We start from the raw sequence: 20,791 nt of genomic DNA on the forward strand, positions 1-20,791 counted from the left end.
CAGGTTTTCTTCACAAAGGACCCTGTTCTGCAAGCACTGATGTAATGACTAACTGCACTGGTTCTTCTGAACTCCATCGTTAATCAAAGCTTGAAAGCAAAATGAAAAAAGAGTCCTGAGTTCTGAAGAAATAATGATGTCACTAGAAAGTTACCATTGCTTGATTAAAATGTCAGATGTATTGTCACTGATTCAAAAGTAAGAGAAATGATCACTCATTGGTCCCAATCTTACCAGATGCATTCATAGCCACTGAACAATGCAGGTCAACTAGTTGTAAGATGATTTCACTTCAATGTGGGTGATATGTGAATCCAGGGCTATCTTAGGAGACGCTTGCCTAATTCTATGGTTTGACCCTTTCAGCAAACTTATTTCAAGCACTCTACTTAACACCTCTTAAATATTTTGACATATTTGACACGTCAAAATTATAGGACAATATTTCTACTAATGTTTCTCAGAAGCCAAGGAAGTTTATGAAATAGCCTAAGAAGAGAAAATTGTTCTGAGCAGAAAGTCAGGCAATGAAAATAAAACATCCTTGATTTCCTATAGAAAATGGAAGCTTTAAAAGACACACTTCAACACACAGCACTGAGGCAAATCTTATCTTCATCTTTAAAAATAATCTCACTTTCCTGATTAATAGCCTTACCTTAATGAAAGAGATTTTAAATGATTCCACTAATTTACTCTTCCAATGGGATGTTTGCTGTATTAACCTGAATATCGTTCCTTCTTGGTACCATTATTATTTATTTCTAATATTCTGTGTTTTTCAAACTAAACACTTACCGTACCTTTTCTATTTTTGTTTCTTCTTCCTACAGATATAAAATGCATCTTTTTCTGTGTCTATAGCTCTCTAAACATACAGATATATTTTGTGTATATTAAATAGGTGCAGATTGTAACCAAGAAGATAGACTTGAGTCATGTGACTTCTAAATGTGGTTCCCTGAAGAATATCCGTCATAGGCCAGGTAATGCTAAGATTTTCCAGAGGGGAAATGGAATCTTGTAAACTCCAGAAATTCTGTAAACTTCTGCAGTTTCATTTCTAGGCGCTCTGATTCCAAAACCATGACTGGATGTTTGGGGAAACCTGCCTCCTCCATTTCCCTACTATCTGGTCTGTTGCCATTGCTATGTGGCAGGGCAGGAGGAAGGAAAGGAAGGAGGTCTCTAGCAAAGCCTATCCGTCAGCACAGCCACTTACAGTAAATGAGATGGGAGGAAGATGAGCACTGCAAGAGCATTCATAACAAAAAGCCTCCAGGGAGTAGATTGGTCATAAGCATTTCTCAGTGTATATTTTGATGAATTTTTTTGTGAAATTTTTACATTGGCTTTTGAATTATGTGCTGTATTATATCATTGAAGTACATGGAAAAAGGTTAACTACACCAGTCTGGTAATGGGTCAAATGTGTGCTGAGAAAATCATACAAACAATAGTAGGTATAATTCACTAAGTTGTTTTTTTTAAAGGAAATTTTCTTTTTCTAGTAAAACCAGGTAATTGCAGATAAATCATTGGAGTCAAATTTGCCAAGCCTTTTAAAATAGATAAATCAATATGAAGTAATTGATTGTACACATTTTCTAACTTTAAAACACATGTATTACATATAATTAGCACTACAGTGACTTAAATTGTGAATATCTATCTATCTATCTATCTATCTATCTATCTATCTATCTATCTATCTATCTATCTATCTATCTATCTACCTACCTACCTACCTACCTACCTACCTACCTACCTACCTATCTATCTATCTATCTATCTATCTATCTATCTATCTATCTATCTATCTATCCCATCACCAATACCTGGCATTAACACCTCAGTGCTCTCCTGAAATGCTCCATCTTCAGCTATTTCTGGAGGCCTGTTAAAGTTGGACCCAAATGAACCTTTGGTAGGAAGCCATTCCAGGGGAGATGCCTCTAGGCTCCCACTCACCCTCCCCAAAGTGGAGGACAGACAGTGCTTCTCTTGGCATGATTCAAGTGGCTGTGCCAACTGAAAGGGAGAGAAGTGGTCCTGCAGTTAACCTGGCACCAAATTGTAAAAGCCTTTATATGTTAAAGCTGGCATTTTATATTGAGTTTGGAAGGTAAGAGGAATATGGGAGACAACCAAGATTACAGACTTGTAACCAAAACAAAGAGGTGCTTGAATAGTCTATTCAGAATCATCATTTTCCAACAAGTTACTGGGATCACTTCAAAACTGCAGATGTTGATTCACCATCCTAATTAATTTTTCAGTGTTAGTGGTGAAGGACAGCCCAACTCTAGCAACTAATGTATATACTGTAAATATATTTCATACCTGCTGGAAACACGTTTGCCCCATACTATTTGGTTTCTCAGTTTTCTCAGTTGTTCCAAGAAGAATGGTACTGATGTCTATCCCTAAACGAATAAGACTAGAGTTAAAGGGACTTCACCCAAATTAAGAGGTCACTATGTCGAGGTGGTTGAACCAAAGTAAAAAACCAGTGCTTCAGAGTATTTAAGGGCAGTAATGGAACTCCTATTTGAAATAGCTTTTAAAGCAGCCACACTTTTTCCTGGGACCACAAAGGCAACTTTTTGTGTTAAAATCTGATGCAGTGCATAGCCCAACAGTACCATTCTTACATCTTGGCAGAGAACCTTTTTGAAACCTGGAATTTTTGAAGACCAATAAAAAACTGCACAATTTTCTTTTCAGAGTACATTAAATTCATCTATTAATGCAGAGCTTTATTTACACAAACTAACAAAGTCAAGGAAACTGTAGGCCCACTAAAGAGAAAAGATGACAAGGAAATTACAGGCAACGAGGAGAAAGCAGAGCTGCTTAACTCATACTTTGTGTTAGTCTTCACACAAAAAAAAAACCTATTGCCTGTCATACCAAAAAAAAACCCACTGCAAAAGACATACTAGAAATAAAAATTAAAATAAGCAAGAAAATGGTAAGAGAACACCTATCCAACCTTGATGAATATAAATCACTGGGACCCGACAGACTACATCCCAGAGTTCTGAACGAGCTGGCAGATGTTATCTCAGAACCATTGCACCACATCTTTCATAAATCCTGGAGCACCGGGGAAGTACCTGAGGATTGGAAAAGGGCTGATGTGGTTCCCATCTTCAAGAAAGGGAAAAAAATGGACTCAGGAAATTACAGACCAATCAGTTTAACATCAATACCTGGGAAGATTCTAGAAACGATAATCAAAAAACAGATCTGCGAACAACTAGAAACAAACAAAGTCATAACTAGTAGCCATCACAGGTTTGTTAAAAACAGATCATGCCAAATTAATCTTATCTCATTCCTTGATAAAGTGACTAAACTAGTAGACCAGTGAAACACAGTGGATGTAGCATACTTAGATTTTAGTAAGGCATTTGACAAAGTAGATCACAACCTACTCCTTGGTAAGCTAGGAAAAGGTGGGATAGACAACCACCACCACCAGATGGATTTGTAACTGGCTGGCTAACTGTACTCAGTGAGTAGTCCTCAATGGCACTACATCCACATGGAGAGCAGTGGGGTACCATAAGGTACCATCTTAGGCCCAGTACGCTTCAATATTTTCATCAATGACTTAGATGAGGGAATTGAAGGGGAACTCATCAAATATGCAGATGACACCAAACTGACAGGAGTAGCCAATACCCCAGAAGACAAACTCAGGATCCAAAAAGATCTTGGCAAACATGAACAATAGGCCCTGTCCAACAAAATTAATTTCAATGTGAAGAAAAGCAAAGTCTTACATTTAGGTAGGAAAAACCAAAGGTACAAAAACAGATTGGGTGAGACCTGGCTTAAAAACAGTAACTGTGAGAGGGACTTTGGATTCCTAGTGGACAATCACTTGACTATAAGCCAGCAGTATGCAGCAACAGCCAAAAAAGCTAATACAATCCTAAATTGCATAAACAGAGGCATAGAATCAAGATCACACAAAGTATTAGTACTGCTTTATAAAACCCTATTAAGACCACACCTGGAATACTGCAGCCAATTTTGGTCACCATATCACAAAACAGATGTTGAGAGTTTGGAAAAAAAATCAGAGAAGAGCAACTAAGATGATCAAAGGCCTGGAGATTAAAACATACAAAGAATGGCTGCAGGACTTGGGTTTGGCTAGTCTAAAGAAAAGAAGAAATGGGGGAGACATGATAGCAGTATTCCAGTATTTGAGGGGGCCAGGTTGTTCACCAAAGCACCAGAGGGAAGGACGAGAAACAATGGTTGGAAACTGATCAAAGAGAAGCAACCTGGAATTAAGGAGAAACTTCCTGACATTGAGGACAATCAACCAGTGGAACAGTTCACCCCCAGAAATCATGGGCACTCCATCACTGGAGATTTTTAAGAAGAGGCTAGACAATCACCTGTCTGAGATGGTATAGGTTCTCCTGCTTGAGCGGGGGGCTGGACTAGAAGACCTCCAAGGTCCCTTCCAGATTCTATTCTATTCTATTCTGTTCTGTTCTGTTCTGTTCTGTTCTGTTCTGTTCTGTTCTATTCTTGTACTTTAATTATAAAATTTAGATTATGATCCAAGTATAAAAATAACTATATAGTTTACAGTACATATGAATTCTGTTTCCTTGATTTCAGAAAAAAATCTGTTTCTCCAGAAAGTTACATTAGTTGCATTGCTAGCATTGTATGCAAAACATCTTTGTAGGAAGAATATCTTTCAAAGGAGTAAAATGCTAAAATATTCAAAGAATTTTTTTAAATGGCTATACTGCAGTTGTTTAAAAGGAAGGACAGATGTTTCTCATGAGTGTTCCCACTATTTTTTTTCTGGGTATTTTCCAAACATTGTTGAAATGTAACTACTGTATCTATAGGTATAAGCATGTTCATATTATGTGTGTCAGACTTCAAAGGGATGACAGAAATTAGCAAAATTATGACAAAATAACTATTGATTATTAGTTAAAATAGGGCAAGATATGACTCGGCGGCTTAAGACATTACAAAAGATCTTTAAAATAAGAATCTCTATTATCACTCTTGCAATTGTCTCCAAGTAACTTTTCAATGTCCTTTTTAAATATGCAAGTTAGTGCAGAGGCCAAATAGCCCCCATCATCATTCCCACCAGGATATTGTCCCAAATCATTCCAAGCAAAGATCTTTCCCTGGTGTCCTGGCCATCTGGGAGGTAACTGGTCAATTCACTTTTCCTGCTTTTTGTTAATAGAGAACAAACTGCCCAGAAGCTGTAGAGGCAGTGCTGCAGAAGCACTTCTAGTTTTATGATGGCTGAAGTTAAATGACATGCTGGAGTATGGCAAAGGTCACATAGTCTAAACCAAACATATAATATGTAGTTAAGATTTTCCTTATTAACCACAATTAAACCCATGGCATGGGTTTAGAGTGCAGTAAGCCAAACCACAAAAATGTATAACTCAAAATCCATTTGTGTGGTAGATATTTGTCTATAATTATGTGGATTGTGTGTATATGTTTACTTCTCTTTTGTTATGTTCTCATATGCTAAATAATATTTTTCAAATTGAAGCGCATAATAATCTGTTACACAGTAGGTTTAAATGCTATTTAAATCCTAGATCCGGAAGAACTGTGCTCTTTTAAAGTATTTTTTTTCCTCCCCCATAACTTATAGGAGGGGGTCGAGTGAAAATCGAAAGTGTGAAACTGGATTTTAAAGAGAAGGCCCAAGCCAAGGTTGGCTCACTTGAAAATGCTCACCATGTACCTGGAGGAGGCAATATCAAGGTAAGATATCAGGGGTCATAGACTTGGCAGCTTGTCAGTATATTAATTTAATGGATTATCTATTTTTTTGTTTAATATTTTGGAATTATTTAATATTCTGAAGTTCTTCATAGTCCTATAGGTAAAAATGACAATGATTTACCCAGAGATAGAGGTTGCTACTACCTCACTGTGTCCTCTATTAGGCTTAAGTTAACTGCTTAGCTCTTCCTTCAGAGGAGACTTTACAAGAACAGGGAGATTCCCAAGGGTGAAAAGTCCCATCTTATGTCATATCTAAGTCCCAGAGATTTCCTGCCTCCTCTCTGAAGTAAAAGCTTTACATTGTGACCACTGCTTTATGTAAAAATACTTTCAGACTTTACCTTCACTGCATGTTTGATTTTGTTTCTTCCTGAAATCATTACATTTTTTTTGAATATTCCTTTTTAAAAAAAATCCCTTATGTTAAATACAGAAATTTAACAGAAATTGATTTCCTTCTCCCTCTTTTAAACCTCCCCAGAGGAAAAAAATATTTTACGTATTTATTTATGTTCATATGAACCTTATTGATTTTTGATCCCTACAAAGCTGAACTACAGTATATGGTTCTCATTAACTACATTGTATAAGCTGGAGTATTTATTTTATGATTTAAACAAAAAAGTTACAATATTATTTAAATCAATATTTTAATCTTTTTAAAAGGAGTATACAGAATGCCCAAAGAGTACAAATTATCTTTAAAAAATATTTTAGTCCAGGGAATCTGTCAAGAATGAATCTGTCATTCAATTAATTTAGAAAATCCGGATCAACAAAACTAAACTTATACTCCAACATTTCCCACATGATTCTTGCATATATCTTCATTTTCACTTAAATTTATTTAAAGAAAAATATGAATGGAGATTTCTGGTGATGAAATTAGGACATTTTCACAAAGAGGCTGAGCAAACGGCACATCTGTAATCTGCTTTTGAAGTTTGACCAGGGAGGTATCATTCGAAGGTTGCCCCCCAAGAAAACATTGAGAGAATTTTTACAAGGAAATTAAAGTGAAATTGGTCTTAGAGGAGCTTACACCTCTATAGTTGCTGCATTTTATTTTTGCATTTTCCTTCCTTACACAGATTGACAGCCAGAAACTCAATTTCCGAGAGCATGCAAGGGCCCGTGTGGACCATGGCGCAGAAATCATCACCCAATCTCCTGGCCGATCAAGTGTGGCTTCCCCTCGGAGGCTTAGCAACGTCTCCTCCTCCGGCAGTATCAATCTGCTTGAATCTCCTCAACTTGCCACCCTGGCTGAAGATGTCACTGCAGCCCTCGCTAAACAGGGCTTATGAATTTGCTTTGTTAGCAGTGTTTGAAGTTACAATTATTTAGGCATGATTTCTTGCCAGGAATGGGCTCTGAGCAGGTGTTAACATTCATTCTTTACCATGTCTAAAATTAAGTCACATCCCAAGACTGTAGTAATCATAAAATAAAAACTGGGGGAAAGAACCATATAGATGCAGAAACTGGCCTGATTTCCAATTACAGCAGGAAGATCTTGGCTTTTCTATGGGTACAATAGCAGTATATTACATTGGACAATTATTGTTGCTCTGCTCTGTCTTGCATGGAGTATGTACTATGATAACAATGCATTTTGACCTTCCATGTGCCTGAAGGCCATCCACTACTTTCTGAAGAGTCTTGTTCAATCCCTTGAGTTGCTCATTTGACTGTTTTGTTGATGGATGGAATTAAGAAGCATCTCCACTTGTAATTTATCAACAGATTAATTTAAGCAGGAGAGGCTGAGGACCATGCAGAAGGGCAAATATAGTGATGTCAACACTTCAGAAAGGGCGGGGTTATTTTATATACATGAGTAGAAGAAAGAGGCAATTAAGTTATTAACATTGTGGAAGTTGGATGATTATGTCAGTGTATAGCTGATTACAATAAATTATTTAACTAATAAGTAAGTAGTGGGGGGAATTCATATGAGCTGTACTGGGGAAGCAGCATTTTTTTCTTTTTTAAAACAGTTACTGAAATTAAGCTATGGAGTTGTGTCAGATTAGAATATTGGTTAAACATCTAGGTTTGTGTCTTCACTACTGGTTTCATCTGTATGATACAGTTTATACATACATACATATATATATATATATATATATATATATATATATATATATATATATATATATATATATATATATATATATATATATATATATATATATCTGTGTGGGCATTTGTGATATCCCCCCTCATACTTGAATATTCTAATTCTTTATTCACAGTATCTGTGTCTCTTGCACCCTTTGGTGTTGCAATTTTAGGTCTGTAAAAGTAGATGTTAGCAGGGATTTTATTTCCGTGTTCAACCTTTTACAAATACAAACAAAAAAAAAGATTGTTCAGCATGAAATTGCTTTCTGTAACATCTCAAAATGTGACCTTGTTTTAGTGCCAGATGCGAGTCTCTTCTGTGATACTAGAAAAAGTCTTCTTTCTTTCTTTCTACCTGTCTTTCTTTGTTTTCTTTGCCATTACAGACTTTTGTATTACTTATCTTTCCTTCTTTCTTCCTGCATTCCTGCTTTCCTGCCCTCCCTTCTCTCTCCAAAACTATAGTTTTGAATTTGATTATTTAAAAATATCATTTAGAATAATTATTTTGTCCTACCTTACAAAGCACCGAAGTACAAGTGATGTTTTTAAATTATTTATTTTTTCTTTTGCTAAAGTTGAAATTCCAAGAAACAACAGGGAGTCTTGTCAGAAGTGATTTCATTTTTACAAATTACATCTTTGCATTGATGTACTTGGGCACCTCAGTACAACAAGGCTCTAGCGAGTTGCATTCATAATATATATTGATTCCCGATATGTAAGTTCCCTAGGTAGGATAACCAAGGTGATGGACTGATAATCTTCAGAAACAATATAAAAAGTATATGACAGTGTTTCTAATAAGAGAAAAGGCACTTAATTTGGAGTGTATGGGATTTCCGGCATTACTACATGGAAATTAAAAGGGTACGCAAGATGGTCTGGTAATGTGATGCATAGGTGGACCACTGTCTACTCATGTAATATATGCTAGTTTTGACTACATGATAATTGTTACCTATTTTACCTTGCAGTTTTATGGCATTTTCCTTAAAATCACTTATATTACATTTGCATGTTCTCAAGCTGACCTGTATGTAAATGGTTCATTAGGATGGCTTTGTGTGTTGGAAGCTGTTGGACAAGGGCTACCTCTTAAACATTTTAATTTACCTAGTATGTCTCAAGAATGATGCTTCAATTATTTTCAAAGAAAAACATCAACAATGCAAACAAACAAGAGGCTCATATCATTATAAAAGCTAACAAATGTATCACTGTGTACAATCTCATAAGATGCATGGAGCTGGCTCTCATTAGATCAATTTATTAGATGCACAAATGTGGTTCTTTGCACTTCTCCAGAATTGTTTTGTAATAGCTATAGGTTTATATTGGATCCTAATTTTAAAATAGAGCCTTAATGTCAAGCTCTTATTTGTAAATGAATGGAAACAAGTAAATTTGAGTACTTGTTCAAATGATATAAGGATAGACTGATGCATAAATAGTCTGACAGGTTACGTCTTAGAAGCTGCCTCATATTAAGATCCTGCTGCTTATAATGCAGTCATGTAGGCTTTTTCTTTTAAAGTTAGCCTGCAGTCAAAAGGACTGTTTTACTCTGTGATTGCTATGATATTTGGAATAACTGTATAAGTTCAAACACACCATTGATTACAGATACTAGAATACCCCTGCTGGATCAGAACAAGAGAGCCAATCTTGCTGTGGGCTCCATGCCACTGCTTTAAAAAAATTAAGTCAAAAAGTCAAAAAGAGCAGTATTTTTAATGAAATGTTGTCACTCTGACTCTGTGCTGTTGGTTCTTACAGAAGCCTCTCTCGAGTTTTTATGTCTTTTTTCCAATCTTAGAGCAAGAGAGCGTCCAAGGCTCTACTGAATCTGAGGTAGACAATGCTAAGTGTCAGCTAGTCAGAACAGTGTTTAATCTGTGACTATTTTGTAATCTGCTTTTTTGAGATATAAACACATTCTAGATGATAAAGTTGCTTACCAAGCATATGTGTCCAAAGTCATTAATTCCATGTTGCAGTTTTATCTTACCTTGAAGCTAAGTCCTTGTAATCATAATTGTCTTTCCATAGAAAGAATAGCAGAAGCTGATGAACTTACACAAGTTGAAGAGGCAGAAGGGGACCATGCTGTAATATAAGAAATGCATGTACTCTTGTTACAGGACTCTAGATTTTTACTGGGGACAAGGGCAGGCATTGGCTGGCTAGTAATCCCACTGAAACTTTAACCGCCAACTGTAGGCTTGATTTAAAAGCTAACGGCACAACGTAAGCTCTGTAAGGGACAGAGTCACACAAAACATTGGATCACCTCTGCAGAAATTCTTCTTTGCTTGTTCCCTACTAAAGATAATTAAAGCTGTTAAGCCATGACACAATAACTTTGACTAGTAAGCTCTATAGTCAAGTATAATAATTTAATACGCATTTAGCAATTCACAGCAAAGGTGAGGAAAAAGTCTATAATCAAAACTATGTACTAAAACTGCCCCATAGGAAGGCAGGATCCCCTCTCTCCCCTGCCTACAATACTGTAGTGTTTGCTTGTGGGTGAGCCTAGGCAAGAAGGCAGTGGTGTGCTGTAGCTGGCTTGTACCAGTTTGCAAGAACAGATTGATAAATTTTCTGGAAATTTGCAAGCCAGATAGGAGAGTAGTGCTGCAATGCCTAATACACTGATCAGCTGTTTGGAAGCAGCTAGCAGAGCCAGTTGTCATACATTGGTGAGCATCTCAGTGCATGAAGGGTACAGAAAAGTATGGAGGCTGTTCCTATCTACTCTGAACCAAGCCGGCAGTCACCTTGCTTACTGGATGGTACATAAGTGTAAATGTGTGTGTGTATCTGTACACCCACCCAGACCTACATGATGTACATTTATAATTACAACTTCCCCTTCTTTCTGGCTGTTTGCAAATGAGTCTCTTTGCCAAGAGAGTATCCAAGAAGGATCAATGTGTATTGTGTCAACAGATATGCTAGGGGTCTTTCTATTTTACTAGGCACTAAAATTCCTTCCAAATATATTAGAGAGTGAAATAGTAAGCCAAATTATCAGCTAAATCCAGGCTCGTGATGTATGATAGACAACTGAATGCAATGCAACACATACTGAGTACTCTGAAGTTGCTGGGCCCCAGGAAGACCACTGTGCAAAGTTGGTTGGTCATCAACAGCTTTATTTTAGATTTAAATAATTCTTGAAATGCAAAAGCAAATTGCCAAAAAACAAACCAACCAGAAAATCACCAAGAGCACAATTTAAAGGAGACTGTATTGATCACTACTAATAGAATAATCAAGCAAAGTTCCTTATATAAAGAATTGTTATTTTGCAAATCTGGTAAGATCAAACCTAGCAATTACTTCAACTTTAGCAAAGAGAAATACAAAATCATTTTCAGAGTAGTGGGAATTTTCCTTTCTCTCTCTTTCTCTTTCAAGATATACTGTGGGCTGTGAGAAAGCCTGTGGAATTCTTTCCTTTCCTGGTAATTCTAGAGCCTGTTATCATAAAAGAGGCATTTCTTGAATGACTGGTGGTAGGTAGTTCATGTTTTTCAATCCAACTTGCAGTTGTATTTGTTGCTGTATAGTGATTGTTTTGCAAAATAAAATTGCTTGTCATCAACTTGCTTGCATCCCAAGTTTCTGTTTCTCCATTATATCCCCTGCTGTTCCACATTGCAATATTAGGATAATTTAGCCTAAAGAAAGGAGTCTCCCACATATCCTCTGGGAAAGAATTACCAGGGCAATTTCCATCTCCCAGGAAGTCATCCTGATGATATAAGTTGCTGTGTTTATTTGCTTCTTGAGCCTAGCAGGTTCCAACCCATCAAGCTGAGTGTTTGTGCTTAATACATTATTTCCTGGTGACATTCCAATGGTGATACAAGGTAGGAAGGTGGGGGGGGGAAATGATTGTAAATGTATACAGTAGTCATATGCACCAAATATTAGAATGTATCTTATAGTTCTCCTTCAAGATTGTCTTTTGTACATATATAAACAGATTTCAACTGGTAATGAATAAATGTACCTCCTGCTTCTGCCACATAAACAAGAATATCTGGTACTGCCAGGACTGTCTACATTTTGGAATACAAAGTTTTCAGGTAAAATGAAGCCAGGCTTGACATCTCAACTATTAGGTATTTTCCCAAAAACTGTAGTGCAACAGACCAGTAGTGTCTTGTCACCCTGACAGTACCTTGCTGGTAATACTGGACAACAATTTTTTTTCAGAAATTTTGCTTCATCAAAACCTTTTGGTGATTATGTTAGTAACCTTCAAACTGAAAGCAAGTTTAATTTCAGAATGACTTTATCATGTAGGAATATTGAGAAATATGAAATCAAATTTTAATACTATAATGTATTTAATTGCATAGTGTTTTCAACTTGCTGCGTGAGCTCAACAAGACTAAAAGTATTTTGATTTTCATTTGTACTCAGTAACTGATACATTCCACTGCAGTGTCCAAAAATAGCCAGCATTGATGGATTCCAGTTTCCCTGATACCATTTTTCCCACTGTGTCAATGCCCTGGTGAAACCTTTCACCACGTTCATCACTGGATGACTAGATTTTCAGGAAAGAAGTCCAAGTATGAATGCAGAAAATGGATTTTCAGTGACATGTTGCGCTTCATGGTCTTCTATGCTAGAAACAGTTTATCAACCAGTTGAATGTAGTTTGATGTTCTTTAGTTGCCAAGAAAATTCTTAGCAATATTGAATGCTTTCCATGCAATTTTCTCTGGCCCCGCTACCAGAGCTTTGAACCTTTTGTTGCTGATGACTTATCTGTTCTGTTCCAGCCTACAACCGGCCCTGTTAAAATGTCAGGGACAACCCCTTTTTTATATTCAATAGGCTGGAATTAAGCCAACCAAATTTATTTGCAAAAACTAAATGAAACAGTTCAAAACAGAGTTAAACAAATACAGACCGAGACTATATCAGAAGCTCTTCAAACGGTTGCCTTCAGCAACCAGTACCTCCCACACATTCCCCTTTTAAACAGCAGTCTCAAGGCGTGGCTTCTCTTTGCCTTCTCCCGAGATGCCTCATTGCTTTTCTTTGTTCACTTCTGCTAGTCTGCCTCCTGCTTCGAGCGTCCCTGAACAGAGCCAGCTGTGGATCGTCTTCTTCCAATCTTTCAGGCTCACACAGCTGGGTCTGAGGAGGAACAAGACAGGAGGGGCCTGGCTGAGAGCTCTGCAGTGCATCAGAACTTTCCTCTGCAACCAAAGGCTCTCCAAACCCCTCCTCCTCCTCTTCAGAATTGTCCGACTCAGCTGTCGAAACCACAGGCTGACGCTGAATCACAACATTATCTGATGCCTTCCAAGTGACTTCCAAGTTCCTCTGAGTCAAGCTTTAAGGTCAACAGCACATCTTGCACAATAAATGTGAGGAGCACAGGCCTTGCCTTAATCACCTGTCCTACAACCAAAATACAGTTCATACATGTTGAGACTGAAGAAGCTGCTTCGATGGGCAGTGAAGCATCACAAAACAACAAGAACATAAGTCCAGTTGCTAGACAATTCTACCTGGATGACTGGAAGTCTTTGACATACAGTTCATACGCTTTCTTAACAAGTCCAATCATGGTGCATCTTTGAGGTTTAAAACATCTACTCACCACAAATGTAACAGAACATACCAACAGTTGCATCAAAATACATGGAAATTGATATCAGCAAAATGAATAGCATCTATGCATGCAAGCTGCTTTTACAGTATAGCCTTTCCAGGCAGCATCCATTCACAGCCTAAGCATGCCGAAACTACTAATTTCTCAAATGTTACACAATAGCCCCTGAGTAAATGCCTGGATATGCATGAACTACACAAAACATAATGCAAGTGAAATTTAGTAAACTTAAAATTATAAGAAAAAAATGCAAAAACAGAAGGTTTCTATAAAATGGTACAAGATAGATTACAGGCTATTTTCATGATTAGCAGCCAAAAATTTATAAGATAAGACTTTTGTGTATAAGTGCTCAGGAAGCAAACTATTTGCTGTCCAGTGTAGTTATTATTGTGCCTGGATCCAGAAATGACTATATGTAGAATTGGTGGAAATTTGAGATAGAGGAGCAATTGGAGTTACGGAGGGGTTCTTCTGATAACTCTTTCCCACCATTCCTCTTTATTGTATTCCAAAGAAATACAGAAGAAATTCCAGAAGAAAAAGACCACCATCCTTTTTTATTTGGGAAAAGACCCGTCTTTCTTATGTCTAGGTGAAAACTGACAACTGAGAAGGCCAGATTTAAATAGTCAAGTTACATTTTCTGCCTATGTCCATCATTCTCTGGTCCAGGGTGGCAAGGAGAGGGAATGAACCTTGTTGGAGGTAAATGGCTTTCATCTAGGGTCCATGAGAATTTTTTTTAAATTTAAATTTTATTTTTTATTTATATTCATTTTTATTTTTCCATTTCTTCCACAAACAAATCAACACATATACCGCAATACATAAATACATACTTGTAAGTTTGGGTGCTGCTCATCCATTTCCCCTTTTACCGTATCCACACTCCTTCTCTCTCTTTCCTCTTCTCTGCTTTCTTTCTCCCTTTCTCCTTTCTTTCCTACTTCCCTCTTCTTCCTCTCCTCTCCTCTTTCCCTCACCACTCCCCTCCCGTTTCTCCCCACTTCTCCTCTTTCCCTCCAACCTTCCTACTTCCTTCCCCCTCCTCTACTCTCTTCCCTCTCTCCTCTCCTTTCTTCCCTCCCATTCCTCTTCCGATACAATTCAGGGGTAATGTCTGAGCAGCTCCTCTCCTTAGATTTTCAATATCTATATTAGGTATGATAACAAAACATGAGAATTTGGCAGCTTTAATACATTCAGTGGGTGGGAAGGGGGTTTGGGATGTCCATAAGATAGATATGAACAAATGGTGCCCTGTTCTATATTGCTAACACAATTATTGCATAGCTAAATCAAATTCTTATTGAATTAAATAGGTACAAACATCCCTTTCAACAATTGCAAACAATTCCAAACTGGTTCTTTAAATATGGGGCCTTTTACATCAATATGTTGTGTTTGTGTTAAGAGAAGAATAGGATGAACAAAAGAGGATGTTTTTGTAGAGGAAAATTTCATAGGCATACTTTACAGGCGCTGCAAAAATGCAAATATCCACTAGATAATAGCCAAGAGGATTTTCTGTATCCCTTTGGTGCCCTCTTGTGGTTGGCTGAATGATACATCCAGGCATTTTGCCTTCATGAGATAATAGAAATGGAGGGAGGGTATTCTTTTAGGAAAAGTGTTTTGCTAAAATGGCCACTTTTCAACAGACAAGCTGAGTAAATTTCTAAAAACCCTTTTTGTTTTCTTTTTAAGAGATATAACCTGTTCCACTTCCTGTAAGCGCTGAAATTAACTGCTCCTTTGTTACAACACATTTTCTATTCCCTATTTTAAACATGTTTCTGGGAAGTTGGGTAATGTATAATTTAAGCAACAACAGCATCGCCATCCTATCACTTCTTTGGCATTTAGTATAAAGGGGGTAGGACTGCAGTTTTGAAGTAAGGATTTACAGTGGAAAATAGCAAGACAAATTGCTGGTCTTTACAAGAGGTTTATTAACAATCCAAGGCTAATAAAATGAAGGGATCTTCATGTTGCCTGGCTCAGGACAAAATTATCTTCATGAAAGATCCGTGATCAGGATCTCTTGCTTTATTTCTTTTTCAATGTAAACATTTGTGTGCAGCTGCAAATTTGATTAAAATGGTGCTGACTAGGGTATGAATGTGTGTATTAATCCTTGTATTAATCTCTTCCCCCCCACCCCCCACTAACAGCAATGGGTGTGTTTGTGTGTGTGCATGTTTTAGAGAAGTTGAAAAGCATTCAGACATTCAGCTTATCAATATCATTGCTTCAGTCTCATTACCAGCTCTGTACAAGCCTCTAGTCTAAACTCATGCAAACATCCAAATGTCTTCCCTTCAAAATGTAGAACTAAAAAAGACCCTTGATGCACTTTCAGAGTTGAAGTGCATCTTGTTCTTGCCACATTTACTGCAAAGTAGATGTAATATGGAGTTTCAACCACAAGATGATGCTGTATATTGAATGGAGACCTCAGCTGTATCACTCATCTTAATGACTTCAAGCAATAAGGTGTGTCTGCTCAGCATCCATTTTAAACTTGGCTTAGTTTCTAGGACAGGACCAAGATAGAGGATATTTTGATTTTTATAAAACATTTTTAGTAAAATAATATAAACTGATTTTTTCCTGTACTTTTCTTGCATATAGATAGGGATCTATCTGAGACACAATTGTCTGACAGCTACTGCTTTCTGCAGAGGGAATTAAAAATGATAAGATGGCAGCCTTGGAAACATGTTCCAAACCATCCATTTTTTGTGGGTGTATCAATGTTGCACACACCATACAAAGGGTTGGGCCTCTGATCATGTTGTTGAAACTACCATCTTGCCTTTTTGACAAACATACACAAACATTGCAGATGTTGGTGATAACATAGTCTTGTTGGAGAATGCACAATCCAAATTCTTATGGAATATATTTCAAGTTATTTGCTTTATTTCAAAGAGGGTCTCTAACAGGGAATAATCGTCAGTAAAGTTGAGACTGGCCTCTGGCTGAGCATTTTTGCATGTGGGCCAAGGTTATCCTTTCTTGAAATTATTTGGTCTTCTCATATTAACTGATACTTCTAACTCTAGCTGGAAAAAAACCACTTGCCAAGAAATAAGACTCTAAAGGCTTTTCCAGTGAGATGATCTTGATACTGGGCTATGACCAAGCCATGCTTGCTTAGGCCAAGGGTGCTGGACATGGCAGGCCAAAATGAGTAGGCCTTTTTGCCTGGAGACATATTTGGAAATAGCCTGTTGTAAAATTAAAACCAGCTCAATATTGCCAATTATATCACAATTCCTCATTTGCAGGGCCATTAACCTTAGCCCCCCCTTTATGGATTGCTGCCTTGTCGCGGCGAAGTGGCTTGCATAATTCAATGAAGCTATGAGCTATGCCGTGCAGGGCCACCCAAGACAGACAGGTCATAGCAGAGACTTCTGACAAAATATGATCCACTGGAGAAGGAAATGACAACCCACTCCAGTATCTTTGCCATGAAAACCCCATGGATAGTACCAAAAGGAAAAACAGATATGACACTGGAATATGAGCCCCTCAGGTCGGAAGGAGTCCAATATGCTACTGAGAAAGAGCAGAAGGCTAGTACTAGTAGCGCCAGAAAGAAGCGACTGGGCCAAAGCCGAAAGGACGCTCAGCTGTGGATGTATCTGGTGGTGAAAGGAAAGTCCGATGCTGTAAAGTTTTATTCTCCATAAGAACCTGGAATGTAAGATCCATGAATCAAGGAAAGCTGGACGTGGTCAAACAAGAGATGACAAGACTGAACATCAACATCTTAGGAATCAGCAAACTAAAATGGACAGGAATGGGTGAATTTAATTCAGATGACCATCAGGTATACTACTGCTGGCAAGAATCCCTCAGAAGAAATGGAATAGCCTTCATAGTCAATAAAAGAGTAGGAATACTGGGATACAATCTCCAAAATGACAGAATGACCTCAGTTCAAATCCAAGGCAAACCATTCAATATCACAGTAGTCCAAGTCTATGCTGCAACCACCAGTGCTGAAAAGGATGAAATTGACCGGTACTACACCCAATTGAATGCAAAATTCCAGAGAATAGCTAAAAGAGATAAGAATGCCTTCTTAAATGAACAATGCAAAGAAATAGAAGAAAACAATAGAATAGGGAGGACCAGAGATCTCTTCAAGAAAATTGGAGAGATGAAGGGAACATTTCATGCAAAGATGGGCATGATAAAAGACCAAAATGGCAGGGACCTAACAGAGGCAGAAGAGATTAAGAAGAGGTGGCAAAATTACACAGAAGAACTATACAAGAATGAGCTTAACATCCCAGATAACCATGAGGTCACTGACCTCGAGCCAGGCATCCTACAATGTGAAGTGAAATGGGTCTTAGGAAATCTGAGCAACAGCAAAGCTAGTGGAGGTGACAGTATTCCAGCTGAGCTATTCAAAATCTTAAAAGACGATGCAGTAAAAGTGCTACACTCAATTTGCCAGCAAATTGGGAAAACTCAACAGTGGCCACAGGATTGGAAAAGATCAGTTTACATTCCAATTTCAAAGAAAGGCAATGCCAAAGAATGTTCAAACTATTGCATCATTGCCTTTTCCTGGGTTCTGCCATACTCCCAAGGGGGAGGGGGAATGTGCCATGGGTTTATTGCCTCTGCTTCCTCTATCTGCTACTATGTAAACTTTTGCTTTCGTTTATTGCCTTTGCTTCCTCTATCTGCTACAATGTAACATCTTGCTCCCCTGCACTATATCTCTCTCTGAACTTATCTCCCTAAACTGTCAGCTAGAACAAGGGAAGGAATAACGAATGCAACCTCTGTGCCTTGTTTGTTTCTACAATCCCAGAGGAATGTGTGAAGAGCTGTCAACCATCGCTGTGTGATCTGGAGATGGGCCAATGTTATCTCCCCTTTCCCATGATGGACCTAACACCTGGGGATTGGTCGTCCCACACTGGCCGGATAGACTATGGGGTGGGGTCTTGCTTGGGGATACCTTAACCTATCGTTCTGCATGGGAAATCTCAGATCCTGTCTAGTATGCCTGCTATCAACTACTGTTAATAAAAGTTCCTGTTGGAAGAATTCATTTCCAAGAGTTCTGCTTTCTTAATTGAAGTGGGTCCTGACAGAGTATTATGTTTTAGGGTCCAGGAAAAATCTCCTGGAAAGGACTGCCATCATTTACTCTTGACATAGTAAGACATTCAGCACTCCTGGATCAGTCTGGCTTTCTGCTGTTTGGAAGGCACTTGGTGGATGTATTCCCCTGCCCTGCAGATATTCTTTCCATATCCCTTAATTTAGTGAGATTCTCAATAATCAACTTTTGATCTGATTTGTTAGACACAATGATCAATACAGGTAGTCTTTGACTTACAGCAGTTCATTTAGTGACCGTTCAAAGTTACAAAAGCACTGAAAAATGTGACTTATGACTGTTTTTCACACTTACGACCTTTGCAGCATCCCCATGATCACGTGATCAAAATTCAGATGCTTGGCAACTGGTTCATACTTATGACCATTGCAGTGTCCCAGGATCATGTGATCACCTTTTGCAAACTTCTGAAGAGCAAAGTCAGTGGGGTAGGCAGATTCAATTAAGCACTGGGTTAGTAACTTATCAATTGCAGTGATTCACTTAACAACTGTGGCAAGAAATGTCGTAAAATGGGGCAAAATTCACTTTAAAAATGTTTCACTTAACAAAAGAAAGTTTGGGCTCAATTGTGGTCATATGTTGAGGACTACCAGTACCTTATTCATGACTTCCATCAAGTTTTGGGGGATGGTTTATTTATTTAGGGTTTTTTTTAATCCCATCTTTATTATTTTTACAAATAACTCAAGGTGGCGAACATACCACTCCTCCTACTTCCTCCTCCTGTTTTCCCCACAGCAACAGCTCCGTGAGGTGAGTTGCTCTGAGAAAGAGTGACTGGCCCAAAGTGACCCAGCTGGCTTTCATGCCTAAGGCAAGACTAGAACTTACAGCCTCCTGGTTTCTAGGCTAGCACCTTCACCACTACATCAAACTGATCCTTTTATATTAGTTCATACTTGTTCACCACAAAAAAATTGTTGTTCCCTATTTTTATTGCTGTCAGCTGAAAGATATGAAGTATCTTTGTTCTTATTGACTTACCAACAAGATTGATTATTATTAATGGTAGGTTCAGGTTTTAATTCAGCTCCCCCCTCAAAAAAAGCATGTCTTGAAGCCTACCTATGTCCTTCAACTGGTTCATTTTTCTTAATTATTTTATTGTCCTATTGTACTGTTACCTACTGGTTACACAAGCTTTACAAAAACTTCCTTTCTTACTATAGTACAGTGCTTTTTCAAACTTGGAATATTTCAGATATGTGGACCTCAATTCCACAAATTCCCTAGCCAACATCTGTACAGTGACATCCCAATTAGATACAAAATTAAGTAATTGTCAAAAGATATTTAGCACATGAATTTGGACACCTAGGCCAAAAGCAGAATTTATGTTTGTGAGAACACACTCTCACACATTTCCTTGCTTGTTGTGTGTCAGAGAGAAAGAGAGAGAGTTTCTAATATCCTCTGTATTAGCGATATATATTTATTTTGCGTTGTGTCGCTTGATTATTTGCTGCACAGAATGGAAGCAGTCATAAAACACAGGATGAAATGAGTGTCATAGCAACTACTGACTCTCTAGTATGCAAAACTACTTGCTAAAATCATCTTTCCTTTGAAAATGGAGTCATTTTTTTTCTTAATGGTTAACTGAGTACCAAGATGAATTCTTTCTCTTTTTATATTTTGATAATAACAAACTGACAGTTACAAATGCAGCCAGGTAGAACTATTATAACTAGCATCATGTCTTCCTTATAATCTTAGGGTAATAATATTTGTGGCTGGTTTTTTTTCTGAGTATTCTTGCTCACTGCATTTCCAGAGTTCATATGAAGAGATCTTCTCAATTTAAGGCTGCTGAGAGATTAGTATATCCATGACAGTCTTTGCACTTTCTCATAATGAAATGGTTTGCTCAGTTTCAACTTTTGTTGAGACAAGGCTTTCATATGGAGAACATTTCTCCAACATGAGGATTCAATTCCTGTTGAATATATTTGCTCAAAGAGTGCTCAAGAGAGAAACGAGTAATTTCCTCTCTTCTCATAATCTGCAGGTCAGGGAGACTTCTCAGCATAGCCTGAATAGTATTTTTT

The 20,791-nt window shown here is 37.7% G+C and overlaps 1 protein-coding gene across 8 annotated transcripts in view; it reads left to right on the plus strand.

The window, feature by feature from the left end:
* The window catches only part of MAP2 (microtubule associated protein 2), a 90,199-nt gene extending 82,892 nt beyond the window's left edge, over positions 1 to 7,307 (plus strand). For 7 of the 8 annotated variants that reach the window (XM_081332366.1, XM_081332368.1, XM_081332370.1 and 4 more), the window contains 3 exons: positions 905 to 986; positions 5,672 to 5,784; positions 6,900 to 7,307. In XM_081332366.1, the coding sequence (XP_081188492.1) occupies positions 905 to 986; positions 5,672 to 5,784; positions 6,900 to 7,115 (411 nt within the window). In that variant the 3' untranslated portion in view covers positions 7,116 to 7,307. The remainder of the gene's footprint in view (positions 1 to 904; positions 987 to 5,671; positions 5,785 to 6,899) is intronic. The other variant, XM_081332367.1, reaches the window with a different exon arrangement.
* The last annotated feature ends 13,484 nt before the right edge of the window (positions 7,308 to 20,791 follow it).

This window comes from Vipera berus (genome assembly GCF_964194415.1).
Source record: "Vipera berus genome assembly, chromosome: 1".
NCBI classification, from domain to species: Eukaryota; Metazoa; Chordata; class Lepidosauria; order Squamata; family Viperidae; genus Vipera; species Vipera berus.